The sequence below is a fragment of the Chenopodium quinoa genome, unplaced genomic scaffold, assembly GCF_001683475.1.
Source record: "Chenopodium quinoa cultivar QQ74 unplaced genomic scaffold, ASM168347v1, whole genome shotgun sequence".
NCBI classification, from domain to species: domain Eukaryota; kingdom Viridiplantae; phylum Streptophyta; class Magnoliopsida; order Caryophyllales; family Amaranthaceae; genus Chenopodium; species Chenopodium quinoa.
This window is the reverse complement of record NW_018743050.1, coordinates 138876-160077: the sequence shown is the minus strand read 5'-3', so window position 1 is coordinate 160077 and position 21202 is coordinate 138876. Positions and strand designations below refer to the sequence as shown.

General features: G+C 40.1%; 1 protein-coding gene and 1 pseudogene across 2 annotated transcripts; both read right to left on the bottom strand.

Moving 5' to 3' along the window:
• Positions 1 to 824: 824 nt before the first annotated feature.
• LOC110730809 (glucan endo-1,3-beta-glucosidase 1-like) lies at positions 825 to 3324 on the bottom strand. 2 transcript variants are annotated; one of them, XM_021910629.1, is made up of 3 exons: positions 2932 to 3324; positions 2477 to 2746; positions 825 to 1070 (listed from the first exon to the last, which is right to left on the bottom strand). In XM_021910629.1, exons 1-3 carry the CDS (start codon positions 2996 to 2998, stop codon positions 1036 to 1038), a joined length of 372 nt encoding a protein of 123 aa, XP_021766321.1. In that variant the 5' UTR covers positions 2999 to 3324; the 3' UTR covers positions 825 to 1035. The 2 variants fall into 2 exon arrangements, with proteins under 2 accessions (XP_021766321.1, XP_021766320.1); XM_021910628.1 differs by having other exon boundaries at positions 2477 to 2752; positions 2932 to 3313.
• Positions 3325 to 6119: 2795 nt separating this feature from the next.
• LOC110730807 lies at positions 6120 to 10533 on the bottom strand (annotated as a pseudogene).
• Positions 10534 to 21202: the final 10669 nt, after the last annotated feature.

The following is a 21202-nucleotide window of genomic DNA, read 5'->3' as shown; positions in this document are numbered from 1 at the left end:
CAAATATCAATACTTAAAATTCAATAGGTCATACAACTATAATGTAGTATGAATTATTTTTTTAGACAAATGTATTATGTTTTTTTCCATTGTTAATTTGTTATGTATTATTTTATTATGGGTTATTGTGTTAGCACTGAGCACTTGATTAGTTGGTTGTTATTTTTATTAAAAATTTGTAGTATAATTCAATCCCTTTGGGCTAATTATTTGAACTTTATTATAATCTTATTAATATTTAACAATTTTTAGGAAAAAATGTCGTCTCCTCATAAACCGCAAACCAAACCGCATTATTACAGTTTGGTTTGGTTTGGTTTCAATACTAATATGGTTTGGTTTGGTTTGGAAAATTGACCAAACCGTATTTTGCGGTTTGGTTTGGTTTAGACTCAAACCGCACCAAACCAAACCATGTTCACCCCTACTGCTGTCATGCTGTGTATACGTAGTACTAATTTTGCGATTGTTTTATTCTTGCATTTGAACGGTCTGAAGCAAGATACACAAGAAATGATAATCATAATACCCGTTATATTTTTCTCCTTCCATTCTCTAGTCATCACTCTATTTAAGTTTTTTTTTTAGGGGGGGAGAGTAGCTAGTATATGTTACTCAGACTTTTCGTCTTACCTCAAGTACCCGTGTCAAACCCTCGACACCCGAACATGAGTATGACACTTGGACACTTCAGTTTACTTTAAAATCATAGACTTTTTTCACAAAATAGCCGAGTTGGACATTTAGATACATTTGTGTTGGACATGGGTGTCCGAGTCTGAGTAACATAGGATAGTGTAGATTTACATTGTGAACGCGAACTGGAACTGAAATTAAGGGAAAATATGTTTATTTTGTGTTTGCAATTGAATATTCTACTCCATTGTTCATACAATATCAATGTGAACTACTTTGTTCTTACATAACATCAGCTTTCTTCTAGCTTCTTTTTCAAAACCTCATTTACAACTTGACATATAAAGAATGTAAAATTAATAATTAAAAGTATTACAAATAAAAATTAAAACGTAATTCTCAAGAAAGATATTCGAAGTGGCAGTTGTCATGACCTGCACGGCAAAAATAACAAAGGCAAATCATTAAAAGGATAAAGTAAGATTCACACAGTTAAGAAAGTAGAAACTTGTCTTAACCCCTTTCTGTGTACAACTGGAAATTGCTAATAAAGAATTGGTAACATAACACATGCAACATTCGCTGAAAACTTTAAACACCTAACATTAAATTAGTCAATATCGGAATAAACGAGTAATTATTTTGACTAGCGTGTTGCAACAACTGCTTATAACAACTTTAAACAGCTAAATGAAACTAGTCTATATCAAAACGTATTAGCTGATTTGACTAGGAAGTTGCATCAACTGCTTGCGGGTATTTTCCCACAAGCGTGATACTTATTGTTTTATTGTTTTGTTTGGTTCACCAAAACCAGAAAAGGCCAGGTTAAGATAGCATGTATATGTCAGGATGCCCATCATATATGCACATGTACATAATGCACATAAACATGCTTTTAATCTTAGTCTACTAATAAATCCATGTGGATATGATGGTGAATTGGTGATGATGCTAGGACCCTTCATGCTTCTTTTAACTTGCTTACATATTTTGTCTTTCTTTTTTTGGGATTCTTTTATCTCTATTTAGAACTTCCAAATGCGTAAGTTATATAGATTCCATAGGTTATAAGTTCTATATGCATAAGATATATAGATTCCATAGGTCTAGTATGCCACTTTATATATTTTTATTTTTATCATTACTATTTGTGGCCACTTAATTACAATGTATAATAATTTTTTTTTGTAAAATAATGAAAATCCAAATTCACTTATTTACATGCTAAATAAAATTATAAAATTTTGATGCTTTTAACAAAATGGCCATAATGCTCCCTTTTTTTTATTATTTTTTTTTATGTAGAGAGAGTTACGATGGAAAATGATGTGGACAAGATTTGATTTCAGGCCTTTAACACAACTCCTCAAGACTTTAACCACTTAAACTAATTGATTATCCACATTCGTATGAGTATTTTTTTTGCTAAATTGAAAAAATTAACAATGTATTCAAGTATAATGAGTTAAATTACTTATGTACGGAGTATTACTTTAGCAAAATCATTTTACAATAATTTTAAATTTTTAATAAATGTTGTATGTGTCAGATTTATAATGGAGAACCTATAATCAAACCAGTTAATTCAAATTATTGCAAAATTAGTGTATACTTAGAAAGAAAAATTACACATTAAGTATTTGATATGTCAAAAATGATAATGTTGCAATCATTCGTCTGTAGGAGAGTGATTTTTTATGATAGATTGATACTAACATTATGCTAAAATAGTGATTTTCATGTCATTTTAACATGTTAGATTACTAAATTCAGCAGTTAAATGTATGCATAATCTGAGAAAAAAAAAAGAGATAATAATATGGAAGAAAAGACATACTTGGATCTTGTTCAGTGATCAGGGCAGCACCATTGAAGTAGCAATTACCACCTTTGTTTTTATGATTTTGAAAGTAACTGTTGAACACAAAGTCAGCATGATCTTTGGTTGTGTTGGGTTGATAGCATGATTGATTCTCTTGAATCATGTCACACTTTACATCTTGCTGTCCACACGCCCAGTTTATCGCTGTCTGCAATTCATCATCTGGTGTCTGCACATCCGCGATGCACCACTGCTGCCCTGGATCATCCTGTCCACCGTCGTCTCCTGTAACTTCACAACCCAACTACAGAATGAGCTATAAGAAACAGAGAATTTTTTTTTAGAGGTCATCTCTCAAAATCATGTAAGAAAGGAAAAACTGTTTTTATATAAACTGTGGATCCACACCAATATGGGAGGTTTAGATGTTCGCGGTTTTTATACACTGTTGTGAATGTTAAAGAAGATACCTGAAATCCGTGGAACTACGAGGAGGAGGAGCAAAGGAAGCAAGAACTTCAAAGAAGAGGAATACATTGTGTGTTAAAGAGGAGAAAATTTTGGGATTATTTTAGGTGGGATGAATTGCTGGATTAACAAATAGAAGAGGAAACTCCAGTTTATATAGCAAAAAATCAATTGATAATGTATTAAATTTGATGACAAAGTGTGTGTGTGAAAATTGCTTAGAAATGCAAGTGAAGTAAGTCACCGACTTGTAAATGGGTCCTTGGATCTGATTCTAATTGACATTTTAGTGTGAATACTTTTTGGCACTAATTATGGAGCAACTTGTATGGTTAATTGACTCATTACTCGTCTTTTGCTTGGAAAGAGTTGTGAGTTGTCCTCCCAAATTATTCAGACTGTCTTATACGCTGTCGCTGCCAGTCTGGATTCTGTTTTCTTAGTGTAGCACCAGTGGCCTCGAGAATGGATTTTGAATTTTACGCGGAGTATATATCATTGTTCTTTGTGGCTTCCTGACCCCTGCACTCTGAAAATGTCGAAAATAGGATAGATATACCCTGTGTCTTTATTACGACAATCAAATTTTGTGATTGAGATAGTACATGTTTTGCTATCGTTCCTCTGAACTGTCTGTTCAATGAAAGACTAACTAGCAACAGACTCGAATAATTGAATTATTTTCTTCAGAAATTCTGCTGAAAGACGAGCATCAGAAGAGAAATCTTTAAGACGAGCTAGAAACATGCAGCAAACATTGTTACCAGCATTTCCAAACAATGTGTAAATCACTACCAAAACCTCCTATTTAACCGCAAATTCTGATTCTAGCAATCTGCAAGACTTTCAAACCTCCTATTTAATTGCACTTAATACGTGATAGCTGATTATAAGTATGGACCTGATTAAGCGTGAGGGAACAGTTTTTCAGGGATCAGCCGAAACAGAAAGATGAAAGTAGATAATTTACCTGTTCAAATTCTTGAATAATAATGTTGATGATCCTTCTTTATATGTTGTAACTCTTGAAACAGTCAAAAACCTCTTTCAGATAATATAAGCTGAATCTAATATTGGTTGGCCTGTTCTATGTTTCAAAAAAATTCCCATTTAGAAACATTAGCTTAACTGCTTTATCAATTATATGAAAAGCTTAATTCTGCACAACTTACTTAGTTTGCTTATTGGAACAATGTATTATATGTGTTGGAAGATCATTTACAATGAGCTTAAGCTTAAAAGAAGGGAGTACAAATTCTTTTAAGAAGTGAGATACGTAGGCTCGGCTAATGAAGAAATCAATGGCTCTGATCATTCATTATTTTGTACGATTAATTCTTCCATTAATAGCTTTAGCAATGAAAACAATGAAATTTTTTGACAATACTGCTTCTGAAATTTGTCAAAGAGTCTTCTATTGCTGTTAATTACTCGTAGTATTTACAATCTCTAATAGGACATACGGGCTAGTCACTTTTATTGTAACTTCTATGGACCTGATGAAGAGATATTCCTTATCCGAGAATCTAACCATATACATTCATAAAAAGAAAGAAGGTTCGTAATGAAGAGCCTCTAATGACGAAACTACATAATCATCTTAGTGATTTAACCAAGGCAATGTAGTTCACAATTCGAAGCACAAATAATTACAATATGAAGTGGTGCATACCAGTGAAGAGAAGTAATGAAAGGAAGACTTGTCCATCTAACAAAACTATAGAAATGAGATGCAAATAGTTACTACACAGAGTTATCCTCAATTTATCATATAGCATTAGAGAAATGAAAATCATTCAAATCGTTTGACATGCACATCCAAAAGAACTAGTCCGTCACCACTTCGAAATACTTCCATACATGTGGATACATCATCCCTTACAACTACAGACAGGAGCTTGTACATGATCTATAGCCAAACCAAGCCCAACATAAGATCCACTTACAGCAGATAGTGCTTTTTAGGGCCTAATACACCTTAGGAAACCAGATTTTTTTTTTTTTTTTTAAAAGCCAAGAAAACCACAGCTCCAAAAACTTAGCTACTGCAGTGACAGAACCTTCAGAATTGATGCAATTACAGCACATCTGCATCTTGAACGAACTTAACCTGCAAATATAGCAGAATTAGAGGGGGTAAGAAAGGCATCAGTGTATTCAAATGTGTTGCATTTCCTGATTCAGCATATCCTAGAAATTGCACAAAGCACTAAACTAGCAAACCAAGAATAAAGCAAGCGGAATTAGTTGTCTGTAATTACCCTTTCGTGGAGAGGTAAGGAAGACACAGGATGCCTTCAAGTCATCTAACAGGCCTAAGGGGTTAAAGCTAATTACCGAGGAGATGTGAGAATAACATGAGCTATAGGGCCAATTGGCGAATTGCAAAACTCTAACATGAACCCCTATTTCATAATCTTTGTGATTGCAACTTTGTAAACTTTGTGGTTACACCTTAATCCTAGTTTTACTTTGTGTTAGCTTTGATTAAGAACCCCTATTTCATAAATCTTGGTGATTGTTGAGATAGGTTTATCTTGTTTTGTTGATTTGAAGTTGTTGTTAGTTGATTTTAACCCCTTTTTTCTTGGTTATTTCATATCAAATATAGTGTCTTATTAGTATTGTGATGTTTCCATTTTAGGAAAGTGTTGCAAGTATTAAAAAAAGAATGAAGTATCAAATACTTGTTAAGCAAGAGCAATGTTACTTGGACTCTTCATTTCACCTCACGTACCCGTGCGGACCCTCAACACTCGGACATGAATTAAACACCCGGACACTTCACTTTTAGTTCAAAATCATGGAACTTTTTCATAAAATAGCCAAGTCGAACACTTCGAACGGGTACGGGTACCCGTGTCGAACATGGGTACCCAAGTCCAAGTAACATAGAGCAGGATAGATTGTTATATACAGTCAGAGTACACGGTGCACTCATGAGTATTTTGTTTTCATTTTGATAATTTTATTCATTTAATCATCAAATGAAGAGCAAAAACTAACCCATAAGTTAATTGGGTGCACGGTGCACTCGAATAGTCGAATGTATGTACATAAGAATTTTCAATTAGGCAGGGTATATTGGCTCACAACCCTGCATTTATTTATACTTCCTCCCATTTCATAATGCATAGTAATAAGAACATAACAATCAAATAGAAATGTAAGGGCTTGTGGCTTGTCCATCTAACAAAACTACAAACATGAGATGCAAATCTTTACTACACCGAGAATTGCCTTGGATTTGTCATATTACATTAGAGGAATGAAAATCATTCAATTCATCACATGCACATCCAAAAGAACAGGTCTGCATCACTTGGAAACATTTCCAGTCATGTGGAATATAGCCAAACCAAACCAAGCACAACCTAAGATGAGTAAGATCCACTTACAGTAGATAATGCTTTTTATGGCCTAATACACCTTAGGAAACCAAGAGAAAGAAAAGAAAAAACTAACTTAAAGTCTTAAACCAAGCACAGCCTAAGATCCACTTATAGTAGATAATGCTTTTAGGGCCTAATACACCTTAGGAAGCCAAAAAAAAAAAAATTAAACCAAGAAAGCCATAGCTCGAAATCTTTATCAAGCTGCTGCGGTGACAGCCTCTTCAGAATTGATTCCATTATAGTAAATCTGCATTTTATTTAACCTGTAAATTACGCAGGAAAAAAAATGTTTCAGTTATTCAGTATCCTTGAACTTGCACAAATCACTAAAGTAGCAAACCAAGAACAAAGTGGAACTAGCTTCCTTTTTTTTTTTCCTGTTTCCGGGGGGGGGGGGGGGGGGGGGGGGAGGGGAGAGGAAGACACAGGACTTCCAAGCCATCTAACAGGTCAAAGTGATTAGTGCCAATTACCATGGGGATGAAAACAACAAGAGCTATAGGGGCCAACTGCAAAACTCTATCATGCTCAAAAGGTTGGATAACATAAGAACAAAAACTTTTCCAAAGTTCTACACGAAATCCATAATTGACATGATAGGATCTTTCACTCTTTCAGTTAAACCCTTCACATAACAAGGTCAGAACTACAGTGAGCTAATGGAGAAGGATCTAATTCAAAGGCTTTTAGCATTGAACCATCACAAGATTTATGGCTTTATAAGCCTTTATGTACTCAAAAGTGCCACACATAATCATTTCACACCTAAAAAAAGAATAAAAAAATTAAAGAAAAGTTCTTATCTAGGTTTCAGAAATACCCAGATCATTTTCCATTTTAACTTATTTTAATAGTCTTCCAATTAAATTACTAATTCTAAGGCATAGTTTTTTCCAATGGCTTAATTATTCACACAACTTACTTGAAAAACTAACATATATGTCATCACAAGCTTCTTTCCCATAGCTTCCTAAAAGAATTCATTCCCTTAGAAACAATTGAAAAAAAAAAGATACAAATTGTCATTATATACCATAAAACTTTCTAAGCTCAGTACTGCCCTACTGCGAGAGAAATTACGAGTAAATCTCCCAGATTAACTCGGAAGGTCTCGTACTACAGCACGATACAATTACGGTAAGAGGACCAAACAAATCAACAACAAATGCATAAGACATTGATATTCTCTCAGCTTCGTATTGCTTCCACTTGCTTGACAAGTTGACATTTCCTGTTGCCAGTGTTATGTGATAAGAGTAGATACTCACCCTCTAAGAGTAAAATTAAACCCTCTTCGTACAAGGCCTACAAGGTTAAATACCATGTAGATCTATAACCCTCAGGCAGTATTGGTTAGTTCAACAGCTAGACAAAACTACCCATATTGCACAGATGGTCATACAAATTCAACCGAGCAGAATAGTCAAGGAACCTCCGACACTTTTTACGGAAGGAGAAAGCACCAACAAAATTATGAGGTACTTTAGTTAACTCTTGTATGACTGTATCGGCTTGTAATTGAGAATGACCCTGACAACTTTGAAAGTCATTTGACAAAGCATCATAATCAAACCAAAACTCGTATCATATATAACAAAAACAGACCTACAGCCCATTATCACTCTTATAATCCCAAACCCATTGGAAGTTTCAAACTCTAAGTCAAACAGGGAGGGACTTTTTCTAATAGCAGGGTTCCAAAATATGAGAGAGAGAGAGAGAGAGAGAAATGAGGTAAGTTGCTGACCTAGGTATTTCAAGGTCTTAAGAAACATCTCTTATCACTACGAAATTCTATGAGATGACACATGACACTATGAAATCTAAAAACTTGTTGCCGGATGGGAAACGAACTAGAGAAGAAAAAACTAACAGAAAGAGTTATACCAAAGTTGCATGTTATGCTCACTAACAAGCAAACTTAAACAATATTGAATACAATGATTTCAAAGATGCTCTTATGTCTAGTTCCACATGTAAAAATAACAGTGTCACATGTATTATCTTCTCAAAATATATGTTAGCCAGCCAGAAACAAAATTCAGCTGAAAACAATAAGGAAGTCATATGGCAAAGAAAGTCTGCCTTTCATGAATGATCCATTTAAAATTTAAATTCTAGACAGCCTGCCATTATAACCACTGAAGTGATTTAACTAGTTTCAAATCGCTTAAATTTATCTGTAGATGGCTTATTTGCATCAGATATGTAACATCTAATCTGTACTTTTGTTTAAATTATATACTGCTACAAAATAATTTGTATATGAAGTACAGGGCATCAAGTGTTCTTGTGATCTGAAAACTGTACTGCTCACAAGCAAAGTAGACACAAAAATATAATCCATAAATAATTTTATTATACACTAATTTTCATAATGATGTCTTATGTAAGCAATTAGAAAAATACAAAACATTGAAAGACCATTACTATATCAGAATTTCAGTACCATGAGCAATTGCGCAGACAATCAAAACAGAATAACCAAGAAATGCAACTTCAAGTTGATCAATCAAACACCTAAGAAAAACAAACTACTAAATATAAAGTACCTTCCAAAAGCCCTTAGAAGTCACTCAATGGTCTCCAGCCTCTTCCTGCTTCACATAACCAAATTTGATGGTTGAATTTCACCCTCCTTGAGCAGAGCTAAACTCTCTACATAGGACTCCACATGCCAAGCAGATTCAGGGCAAGGAGGCAAATATTTCACAACTTCGACATCCTCCACAATAGGCGAAACTACAACATTACCTTCCCCAACAACTAGCATCAGCCCTTTCATACTAAAACCAACTATACGTTGTTCAGGTACACGTACAACTACATCAAGGTCTACTGAGAAGAACTTCCTCCACGACTTATCCACACCACCATCTCCTTTCATAACCCAAATGTGGTACCGCTTCTTATCCCACTCACAGAGTAATGCAAGTGAGTCACGGAAAATTGTTAACTCGGGTAAAGAGTCCATACCAAATCGTGCTTCATCAGGACATGCTATCCCTGCAAACACCTCTGTGCTCAAATCAAAGGACACAATCTTCAACAGTCTTCTCCCTACAGCCGATGTCAACCGATACACAAAACCACCCACATTACACGAACGAGAGTGCATTTCAAACAGAGCCTCATAATCAAGTTTCCTCCACGTTTTTCTACCAAGGGAGAACACAGAAACTGAACTTACAAGCTCACGGTTAAGCAATTCAAGGTTATCCTTATACAAAATTATCCTTACAACTTTAAACTCATTCGACACCGCATCAAACCCAAACCCGAAACACTTATCATGAACCACTACAGGATTCCAGTCAGCTCTCATTTTTTTTACCCAATTTCATGGGTGGTTCCAATTCAAACTTAGGAAGTGTCATATATTTTCTAATTGAAGGGTTCCACAAAATTAAAAATTTGAATTTTTCACCCCACACGCAGATCACACCATTAACACAACCTACAATTGAGAAATAAGTCAAGTAACTAGAACGAAACTGAAATGGGAAATCTAGGGTTTTAATTTCTGGAAACATCTGATTATCAGAGTGTAAGCTATAATTTTCCATTCTACAATCTTGACAATATTTCCTGAAAAACACATCATAATTTCCAGATTCCTTGTTATGTTGCAAATGTGAAAGCATGAATTTGAATTTGCCAATTCGAGAATACCAAAATTTGGAAACACACCTGAATCGAACCAGAGATCTTACAGGCAATTTGATGATGATTTGGAAAAGAATTTCAGTTGGCAAATACTCGTAGTTATCCATTTTTACGCCGATTGATGTTGAAAATTTTCTTGAATTTTTATTTTAGGGTTCTTAATTTGGGTAGAAGAAAAAGAGGGAAATGAAATGAAAGCACAACTTCTACTTAAATGTGTTGTTCTTGCATGGTACAACTTCTGACGATGACGTTCAACGCGAGTCAAACTGTTAAATTGACGCAACGATCGACTATCCAATTTCCACTGCATAATATCATCAATGCACATACACGTCATTATAATTTAAAAATGAGTGAGGGATAGCTTAAGCTATTAGAGCTCCTCCCGGTTTCAGGAAATCATAGGATCGATTCTAACCCTCGCCTTTGTGGCTCTCTAATAAAAAAAAAAAAATCAATGCACATACACGTCACTATAATTTTAAAATGAAAAATTATACGACGTAGAAGTCGAAGTCGAAGCGATCATTCAAACTTGCCCCAATTTCTCGAGGCGTGATGGAACGTTACCAATACTAGGGGCGAAACTGTCAATTTATTTTTGTTTTTTCAATGATAAATTAACAACTTTATTTAACCATCATTAGTTATGAAACCCACATTAATGAAAAAACTATAGGAGAGAGATACAGAAATATAGTACTCCGTTATATATTAACTAGAATAGACCTGGTCTACAATAACTTATTGAAGACCCAACCTTCTATTATACCATACGAATGTGATTATATCATACGAAATGTGATTATATTACTATAAAAGTAATTATATCATCCTGAAACTGTTATGTAAATGTATCACTCAAAAAGTGAATTTATCATTATAAAGAGGTATCAAATAGTAAATTACATCATTCAAAAGATGATTTTTAAATTTTATCATAATAAATATAATTATATAATCTCATTAAATGGTTTAATATAAGAATATATAATTCAAAATATGACTCACAAAAAAAAATTATATCGTCTAAAAAAGTGATTATATCATCCAGAATGTTATTAAATTATTTGAAAGTGTCAAATTTTAGGTCTACAATAATTTATTGTAGACCGGGTCCATACAAGACCAATTGGAGGAGGAAATGTTCATCCTTGTTTTTTTTTTTCAAAAGAATTTGAAGTCGATTATTTAGGGTTGGTAATCTCTGACCCGACCCAAAGTTACTGAGAGAAACCCGAACTTGACCCGAATCAAACCCGAACAACTCGAATCCGACTCGATTTGACCCAAATTTCATATTTCGTAATAATATTAAGTTTTACATTATTTTTGATAGTTTCTTAACATGACCCGAAATTGATCTGAAATCTAACCCAAACCCGACCTACTAACCCGAATTGCCACCCCTGCGATTATTCCCTTACCTTTTACCAAAAATTAACCCATCCCAATCTACACTTGACTCATTATGTTTGGTTAAGGTGTGGGGGTTTAGAAACATAGGAAAGGTAGATTTGGCTCATTTCCATACTTTTATAGGTATCAAATTAAAGAAAACAATTGCATTCCATAATCATTATTCATTAAGGTTGTGCAGAGTGTGGTTTAGACCACACCAAACCGCAATTTGGTGTGGTTTGCGGTTTGAAAACTGCGGTGTGATTTTTAAAAATGACCAAACCGCGGTTTTGCGGTTTGGCGCGGTTTCAAAAAAAAAATTAGACCAAACTGCACTTTAATGTGGTTTGCAGTTTTATATAATATTTTTTTTTCAAAAAAAAAGACCTAAAATATACGAGCTAATTCTTTACTATTAGCTAATTAAAGGTTAAAAAACATAGTTTAATATTTAAATTATAAAGTTAATTTCAAAAAAATAATTATATTTTAAAAAATATGGTTAAATCGCAAACCGCACCGCACCAAACCGAATTTTGCGGTGCGGTTGGTTAGAAATGCGGTGAAGAGCGGATGCATGCAACGAAGACACTGCATATTGCCATAAGACCTTTTAATAAATTCTATGCATTGATCTGACCACAGCAAATGAACAGAAATACTTCTTCAACAGCCTTCTCAAGATAATAAAATGCATGCTTAGATGATTGGAGATAATTATTCTGCCAAAAATGAAAGATAGTGATACTTCAACATCAGGGTATATATGTATCATCTATTTTAAATCTTTTTTTCAACTCAGTTTTAGAACTGGATGTTTTAATGAACGGTAAAACTTAACAATAGCACAACAATTGTAACCTCAAATTTTAAGCAACCACCTAACTCATATAGTGCATCAGAATTTCCCATATCAGCAGCTTACACCAGCAAAGCAGCTCCTCTGATAGAGAAAAATTTTCAAAACTGATCACTCATTGTAAAACCAACATTCTGTCTTATACGATTCAATAATTCATATCGTATCTAACAAAGGAATGGAGTTTAGCACAATTGTAAAGTTAGACGGTAAGATCTTTAAACTATACTCCGTGTTTCGGATGAAAACAATGGGGCCTTGCCGAAGGCCCGCTGAAGTGGCTGAAGACTGGTTCGGTCCAATTGATGCTGGGCCGAAGGTTTCCTGCACAACTAAAACACGTAAACTGGCCTCGGGGGTGGATCCGAGGAAGACCCCTCCGATGCCGAAGTCAAACAGTGTTTAGAGAGAGAAAGCTATGCAAGAGATTTTGTGATTGAGGCTTTTGTGTATATGTCATAAATGAATGAATTGAAGGCTTATATATCTTTGCATATGAGGAGATGAGAGTAATTGGGCCCTTAAATAGTCATGGGCTGACCATGACAATTCGGACCAAAGGACTCTTGGTTGACTTGGCTTGATTGGAGGCTCGGGCCTTGACCTTGGAATATTGAGTCATTTAGTGACCAGGCCCAATAAGATAATTAGACCCAAATAAATGACTAGGCCCAATTAGATAAATTGGACCCAAACAACTTGCCCCCCAGACCCGATTCGGAAGGATGACGGGTCGGGTTTGAATCTAATAAGAAATGGAGGGAAGTAAATGATTTAATTAAATCAAAAGATTTAAATTTTTAAACAGTTATTAATTAAATAACTGTAATTTGGATAATTAATAGGAAGTGGAGTGGATATTGGGCGGTTAATCAAGAGAGAGAGTGTTTAACGGTTAATTAAGGAGGCATTAAGAGAAATTTGAACTTTTCGACCTTTGGGATTCTCCTTCCTGGAATTATAAGGTCTGATTCGCATTTCAACCTCATTTCTTCACCAACTTACACTCAAATTCTCGCGCAAACCCATCTTCGCTTCGAATTTCCAGCGTACCATTCTCGAATCCGAGTTCGATACTCAAATCCATCGCTTCCACTGATTTGACCGGAACATTCCGGCCAGTTCGAAGGTAATTTTCTTCGAGTTTTTTCGATTTTCTTGCCTTTTTTAGGGAAATTCTTCTTCTCCCTTCTTTCCTTCTTTGAATTTGATTATGGCTCGAGAAAGGAGGCGTCAGCCGGGTCGACGGGGTCAGGTTGGGGATCCCCGTGACCGCGCCGACGTTTGGAACGGGGAACGAGACGGTGAAGACCCGGAAAGGGGGATTCCGGCAGTTCCTTTAAACGCCGTGCCGCCTCAGCAAGACGTCGAGGCCGGCGAGGCGGAGCAACCTGAGCAGAGAGAACAGGCTGGGCAGGCCGAAGATTTGCCCCCTGTGCTCTGGGACCTACTTCTTGGGCATGCTGAATGGCAGGACGTCGAGGCCCAGGACGCCATGGTAAGAAGTGCCCCATACTCGTGGTGGGTTCGGCACGCCGAAACCTACCGGTTCGCCGAGCAAATTGAGTTGCACTACAACATTTTTGAAGAGGATGGGCACTGGTGCCGAATGCCCTCACCGTCCCCCTCCTGGGTATATAGGGGTGTACACTCGGCAATTACAATACGGGCTTCGGTTTCCTTTGGATCCCTTCGTCAGGGACATTTTAATAAAGTACAGGATCTCCCTGTGCCAATTAACACCCGTTAGCATTCGGCGGGTGATGACTTATCTCTGGGTGTGTCGGTTTTTTGCTGTTGAGCCGAATTTGCACTGCTTCCGAAAGATGCATCAGCTAGTGCAAAACCTTCAGAGCACATACGGCCAACATGGGTCTTCAGGCTGGTGGCGAATAGAGAGACGCCCCCATTATCTGACTATGTGGACGAACGACTCCTCGGACAAAGATTGGAGAGGTCAATGGGTATGGGTGAGAGTTCCCGCTGACCCAGAGCATCCCCATTTTTTTGGGGCTCCCCGATACCTCTCCAGGCCTGATCCGAATATGCAGGATTTGGGCCCTGAGGACCCTGATGTCGCTCGTCACCCCAGCTACGAGCAAATGAGCTTCTTCGGGAAGCAGAGTAACCCTGGGGGAGTTGGCCGAATGAGATTTATCCCGGCCAGATGGCTCCCAGATAACCATTACGTCTTCCAAGAGAAGATGTTGGCAGTTGTCGGCCTCAGCCGAAAGTACAGGGATGGTAAGTATGTTCGGCTGGGGCCGAGGACTTTGACTTGTTTAATTTTCCGCTTATCTTTGATGCGTATTCCCATAGTCTAACCTTCGTCTGTTCTTTTCAGAGCTGAGCGAAGCTACTTCGGGGGTTGACTATAACCGGCTTGGGGTGAACGCTGAACGAGTCATTTTAGACGGGGCTCCAGCGATCACAGCTCTGAAGGACCGTCCGCTGCATTTGCACGAGACGGGCCTTCAGATCGAAGCTGCCGCCGAATACACCAAGCAGAAGCCTTGGTGGGAGAAGCGAGATCCCCTTCGGCCTTTATTACCTGAGGAAGCACAGGCTGCTCAGACAGCAGCTGACGTGTCCCGAGCAATCGACTCCTTTGAAGGAGGTGTTGGGACATCTGGTGCTGCTGAGAGGGATATCCCTGCATCTGGAGCTCAGCCGAGGGTTCCAGTAAGTTCATGACTTGCTCGTTTTTTTTTTTACTCACACTTTGCTGCCCCCCCTTTCTGCAGTCTGAGGAGGGGAGCGAAAGAAGAGAAGGGAAGGCGCCTGCTCGTTCTGAGGATCCATCTTCGTCAGAATCTGAAGAAATGGACGAGCAGCCCTTAGCAAAGAGGAGGAGGAGGTTAGCCGTGCTGGGGCCTCGTCAGTTTCAGACGGGGATGAGGCCTACCGGGGGCATCCTCATACGGGAGCCTGATGAAGGTAGACGCTCGCCGAGGGCTCCCCCTCCGCCGGAAGCTCCGCGTCCTCAAACCCCCCCTCCACCTCCCGAAACTTAAGAGATGGAGGTGGACCAAAGAACTCCTGATCCGAAGGGGGGGGGGTTCAGGGACGCCCTGCTGAAGAATCTAAGAAGCCGATTGCTGAAGGCTTCTCAGATGATATTGATAGGGAGGTTGACGCTTTTCTTCGTCAACCTGATCTGGGGGAGGAAGCAGAGAAGGTCTTTGCTTCTGACCCTGGTGGAGACCAACTGGGCTCCGCCGAAAGAGAAGGTCATGCTGAGCCTAAGAAGATTCAGGAGGTTCCCTCTTCTTCCTTCCCCTCATTCCAGACGCTGAACTCTGGAGATTTGGGTTTCTCGGCCCCCCGCATCACAGTCCCAGAACCTGTTTGGGAACGAATTTGGGGCCAGAACCGTGAAGGGGCTGCAGGCTACTTCGGCGACTTAACTAGCATGTCCGAAGTGGACCGAGCAAGGGTGTGGTCGCTGAAGGCCACGGCTGGGATGGGAGAATCCAGCCGAAGGGTCCCTGACCCTGCAAGAGACAACCAGCGTTTGCTGATGCAGGTACTTAACCTTTTAGTTGCTTTGCTTTGCTTTCATTCAGCTTTTCTCCTCCTTTCTGGCTCTTTCCTTTTTTATTACTTTATTTATTTCAACTGATGTGCCCCTACAAACAGGTTGTGCACAATCAGACTCTTACTGTAGAGTTGATTGACGCCCTCCAAGACAAGCTGGAGCATGCCTGGGAGGATGCAAAGATTGCCCGAGAGGAGGCGAAGCTTGCTGAGCTGAAGCAGCAGGCTGCTGAAGAGAAGCAGCAGCAAAGCGAAGAGTATGAAAAGAGGATGCTGAAGCCATTCAAACCTTCTGCTCGGCTATGGAAAAGGAAGTTTTTCCCCCGCTGATAGAAGGGGAGAAATTCCTTCAGGAGCAAATGGGAGTGGACATCTCCAAATTTAAAGCTGCCATCAAGAGCCGAATTCAAGAAGGAGCCACTGCTCAAGCTGAAGTGCAGCAGAAGCTGGAAGCTCTTGAAGCCAGTAGGATGGCTGCTGAAGAGGCTCAACAGGCTAGGGATGTTCATCTTTCTGCTTCCCAAGCAGCTGCTGAGAGCCAAGACTAGAAGCTGAAGGAGTTGGAGGATCAGCTGAAGGTCAAGGGAGATGAGCTGACCTTGGCCAAGGCCGAAGCTTCCAACGTCCAGCTGGAGCTTAATGAGCAGAAGACTTCTTCCTCCAAACTCTCAGAAGAGTTAGAAAAATCTAAAAAGGATTTGGAGGAAAGTCAAAAGAAGTTGGCTGACGCTGAAGCCTTACTCCAAGTCCGCCTCTACACCCAAGAAGAGTATGAGATGGGCTACATAAATGGGCTTAAGGTGGCTCGGAGGTTGGCTCTCCATGATGAGCCTTCGCTGGATTGGTCCAAGTGTGCGCTTTGGGCTCAGGACCCCGAGGACCCGCACATGCTGTATGCCACTCCTGCTGAGCATGAGATCCTTCAGGCTGAACAAGACGAGGAGGAAGCTGAGCGGCAGGAGTTGGAGGCTGAACAGCGAGCCGGTGAAGCTCAGGCAAGGGCCCAACCTGCCTCCTCTGCTGCTGGAACCGAGACTACCCCGGGGCTAGGCCCGGCTGATCAGCCTGATCCTCCGACTGAAGCATAGGAAATCGGGCAGTCGTCTTCAAAGTCTTGCGGATCAACATGTGCTTAACTTCAGACTCGCCGCTTTTTGAATCTTTTTTTTCCTTATCTTTTTGTTTCAGCTCGCCTTGATGTACAAACAGTTTATTTTTGTTTCTGTACGTATTTCGGCAGCTGTTATTTTCAGCTTGTGGGCGGCTGCCGATATAATCTTTTAGTTTATTTGAACTTTGTAGCTCGCTTTCTGAGCATTACTTTCATTAATCTGATGATTTTCCTTCAATTGCTTTGTCTTATTTTGAATGCTTTACTGTTTCTGAGCTTGAGAAATTTTCGCAAAAACTTGCTAAGTACAAAGCTTTCATCTTGAAGAATTCCGCTGAAGATAAACTTGCGCTGATAGTGCCTCTTGCCCCCCAGAAATCCGAAGGCTCAAGTCTTTGGATTGCTGAGTTGGGTTTTTATTCTCTAACTTTCAGACGAGGCTGAATAAAAAATTTCTCTATCTTTTAAAAATGGATATCCGAAACACAGGGCCAACTGAAGGCAATGCTTCGGATAATGGCTTTCTGGGATATACTTCCATGGGCAATGTCCCAGACTTGCCCATGGACTCTTGTCTTTAGAGAACAAGTCTTACTGAAGTTTGACTTCAACTGAAAGACCAGAGTTCTTTAAAAAGACGAGTTTGTCAGCAATCTGAAACCCAGTTACCCGGAGGCGAAGGTTTCAGATGAGGCTGAATAAAAAATTTCCAACAGTTGCTGTTATCCTTGATTTTCTGTCTATCTTTTTAAAAATGGATATCCGAAACACAGGGCCAACTAAAGGCAATGCTTCGGATAATGGCTTTCTGGGATACAAGGCTCAGTTAAGGCAATATCCCAGAACTGTCCATGGACTCATGTCTTTGGAGAACAAGTCTTACTGAAGTTTGACTTCAGCTGAAAGACCAGAGTTCTTTAAAAAGACGAGTTTGTCAGCAATCTGAAACCCAGTTACCCGGAGGCGAAGGTTTCAGACAAGGCTGAATAAAAACCCTTAAAGAGTAGATAGAATAAAGAAAACTTGGAAGAATAAAAAGTTTTAAATACTTATAGAAATGGTGGCTCCAAGGCCTGTCATTGATTCAAAATGTACTTGCAAAGATTGTTCTGCCCCGAAGGGTTTACACATGATATTTCTTCAGTACATCAGCATTCCAGTGATTTTTCAACTCAGTTCCATCCAACTGCTGAAGTCGGTATGTCCCTGGCTGAAGCTCATCACAGATTTCATAGGGTCCCTCCCATGCAGCTGAGAGTTTCCCATGGATTCGGCCTTTCTGAACTGCAGCAGCATTCCGAAGGACAAGGTCTCCAATTTTGAGAGGCCTTGCATGGACCCTTCGGTTGTAAAATTTGCTGATTCTCTGCTTATAAGCAGCCATTCTGTCTCGGGCTGAGTCTCTTACTTCGTCGAGGAAATCGAGAGATTCCTTCATAAGTTGCTCATTCTCAGCCGAGAAGTGGTGCACTCGTAAACTTTCAGAGCCGATTTCCACTGGAAGAACGGCTTCGGCACCATACACCAGTTCAAAAGGTGAATAGCCCGTTGCCTCTTTTTCAGTTGTCCGAAGGGACCAGAGGGTTCCTGGGGGCTCCTCCAGCCACTTGGACTTTTGCTCTTCCACCCTCTTTTTGAGGGCGTTTAGGATCTGTTTATTTGCAGCTTCGGCTTGTCCGTTACTTTGCGGGTGGCATACCGCTGAATATGCCAGTTTGATACCAAACTGATTGGTATAATGCTTCAGCGGCAAGTTATCGAATTGTCTCCCATGATCGAAGACAAATACTTTCGGGATGCCGAAACGAGTGATGGTATTCTGCCAGATAAACTTCCTGAAAGTTTGCTCTGTAATGTTCGAGGCTGCTTCGGCCTCGATCCATTTACTGAAATAGTCGACACCGACTATCATCCATTTTTTTCTGGTATGTAGCATCTGGAAATGGTCCCAGTATATCCAGTCCCCATTGGGCGAATGGGAGTGGATTGAGGATAGGCTGAAGGTCTCTAGCTGGCTGATGGATGACTGGCGCGAATTTTTGACATTTTTCACATTTCCGGACCAGTACCTTAGCATCTGAGATCATGGTGGGCCAGTAATACCCGGCCCTCAATGCCTTGTGGGCTAAGGCCCTTCCCCCGTTGTGGTTCCCGCAGATGCTGAGGTGAATCTCCCAAAGGATATAATTTGCATCTGTTGGTCCCACGCATTTCAGCAATGGGGCTGAGAAGGACTTTTTCAGAAGCTCCCCTCTGAAGACAATGAACCTTGAGCTGGTTCTCTTCAGCTTGGAGGCCAAAATTCTGTCTTCAGGAATTTCTCCCCGAAGCTTGAAAGCTAGGATGGGATCCATCCAGCTGGGCTCTGGGTCAGCGCAGCACACTTCAGGGGTTCGTCGAAACTTCTTTCTCGACGCACTTCCACATATACAGATCTGTTCAGCTCAGTGAGAGTTGAACTGGCAAGTTTGGAGAGTGCATCGGCTTAAGAATTCTGACCCCTTGGGATCAGCTGAACCTCAAAAGTTCTCAGCTTTGCAATGACTGATTTGATCTTGGCAAGATAGGCTATCATGGAGGGTTCTTTGGCCTCGTAGCTGCCACTGATCTGATATGCAACTAGCTGAGAGTCTGTTTTCAGGCAGACATGCTCGGCTTCCAGAGAGATGCATAATTCTAGGCCAGCGATTGCTGCCTCGTATTCAGCTTCGTTGTTCGAAGCCTTAAAAGAAAATTTTAGTGCATACTCAAAGGATTTGCCTTCGGGAGAGGTTATCACTACCCCTGCCCCCGAACCATTTACGGCGGAGGATCCATCCGTAAACACGATCCAGACTTTCTTTTCATTGTCTAGCGTCTCTTGGTACGAGCATTCGGCCAAGAAATCCGCTAGAGCTTGAGCCTTGATGGCAGCCCTCGGCTGGTAGCTGATGCTGAATTCGGTGAGCTCAAAAGCCCACTTGGCCAGCCTACCAGATTTTTCAACTTTGCCGAGAACTTTTTCCAGCGGCTGATCAGTTAAGACCACTATCTGATGGCAATCAAAATAGGGCCTCAGCTTCCGAGCAGCTACCACTACTGCAAAGACGACTTTCTCGAGTAGAGGGTAGCGAGTCTCGGCATCCGTCAGAGTGTGACTGACGAAGTAGATCGGTTGCTGAATTTTGTTTTCCTCCTTCAATAGCACTGCACTAAAGGTGGCTGGGCTAACAGCCACGTACAGATACAAAGTTTCTCCCTCTGCTGGGCTAGCCAGCGTTGGGAGTTGAGCCAGATGCTCCCGAAGCTGCTTGAAGGCTTCTTTTTGCTCTTCCTCCCAAACGAGCTCTTTTGTTTTTGGGAGTTTCAGGGCTTTGAAGAAAGGTAACCCCTTATCCGAAGCTCTGGAAATGAACCTCGAGAGGGCTGCCATTCTTCCGGTGAGCCGCTGAACATCCCGCTTTGTTTTCGGGTCAAGAAGGTCGAGCGCTGCTTTGACTTTGGAGGGATTGGCATCAATCTCCCTCTTGCTGACCATGAAGCCAAGGAATTTCCCTGACTTCACGCCGAAGACACACTTCTTCGGATTCAGCTTCATTTGGTTCTTTCTTAAGGTAGCGAAGGTTTCAGCCAGGTCCTTAACATGGTCCTCAAATTTTTTGCTTTTGACGATTGAGTCATCAACATAGACTTCCATGTTTCGGCCCTTTTGATCGGCGAAAACTTGATCCACCAGCCTTTGATAGGTTGCCCCTGCATTTTTCAATCCGAAGGGCATCATTTTATAATTGTACACCCCGGCGTTCGTCACGAATGCCGTCTTTGCTCGATCGTCAGGGTGCATGAAGATCTGATGATACCCCGAGAATGCGTTCATGAAACTAAGCAAGGCATGGCCACTTGTCGAGTCAACTAACTGATCGATCCTCGGCAAGGGATAGAAATCCTTCGGACAAGCCTTATTTAGGTCCGTGAAGTCAACGCACATTCTCCAGGTACCATTGGCCTTCTGAACCATCACCACATTTGCCAGCCATTCTGGATATTGACAAGGCTCGATGAAGCCTGCCTCCAGCAACTTTTTGACCTCGGCTGCGATGTCTCGGTTCTTATTTGTGGAGTAATTCCGCTTCTTTTGCTTAATTGGCTGACACGTTGGGTCAACGTTAAGCTTATGGGAGATGAGGTTTGGACTTATCCCGGGCATATCAGCTGTCGAGAAAGCAAACACATCTCTGTTGTCCCGAAGGAGTTAAATAAGTTCACAACGGGTGTTCGGATCAAGGTCCATCCCGATTGTTACACATTTCACAGCGTCTCCT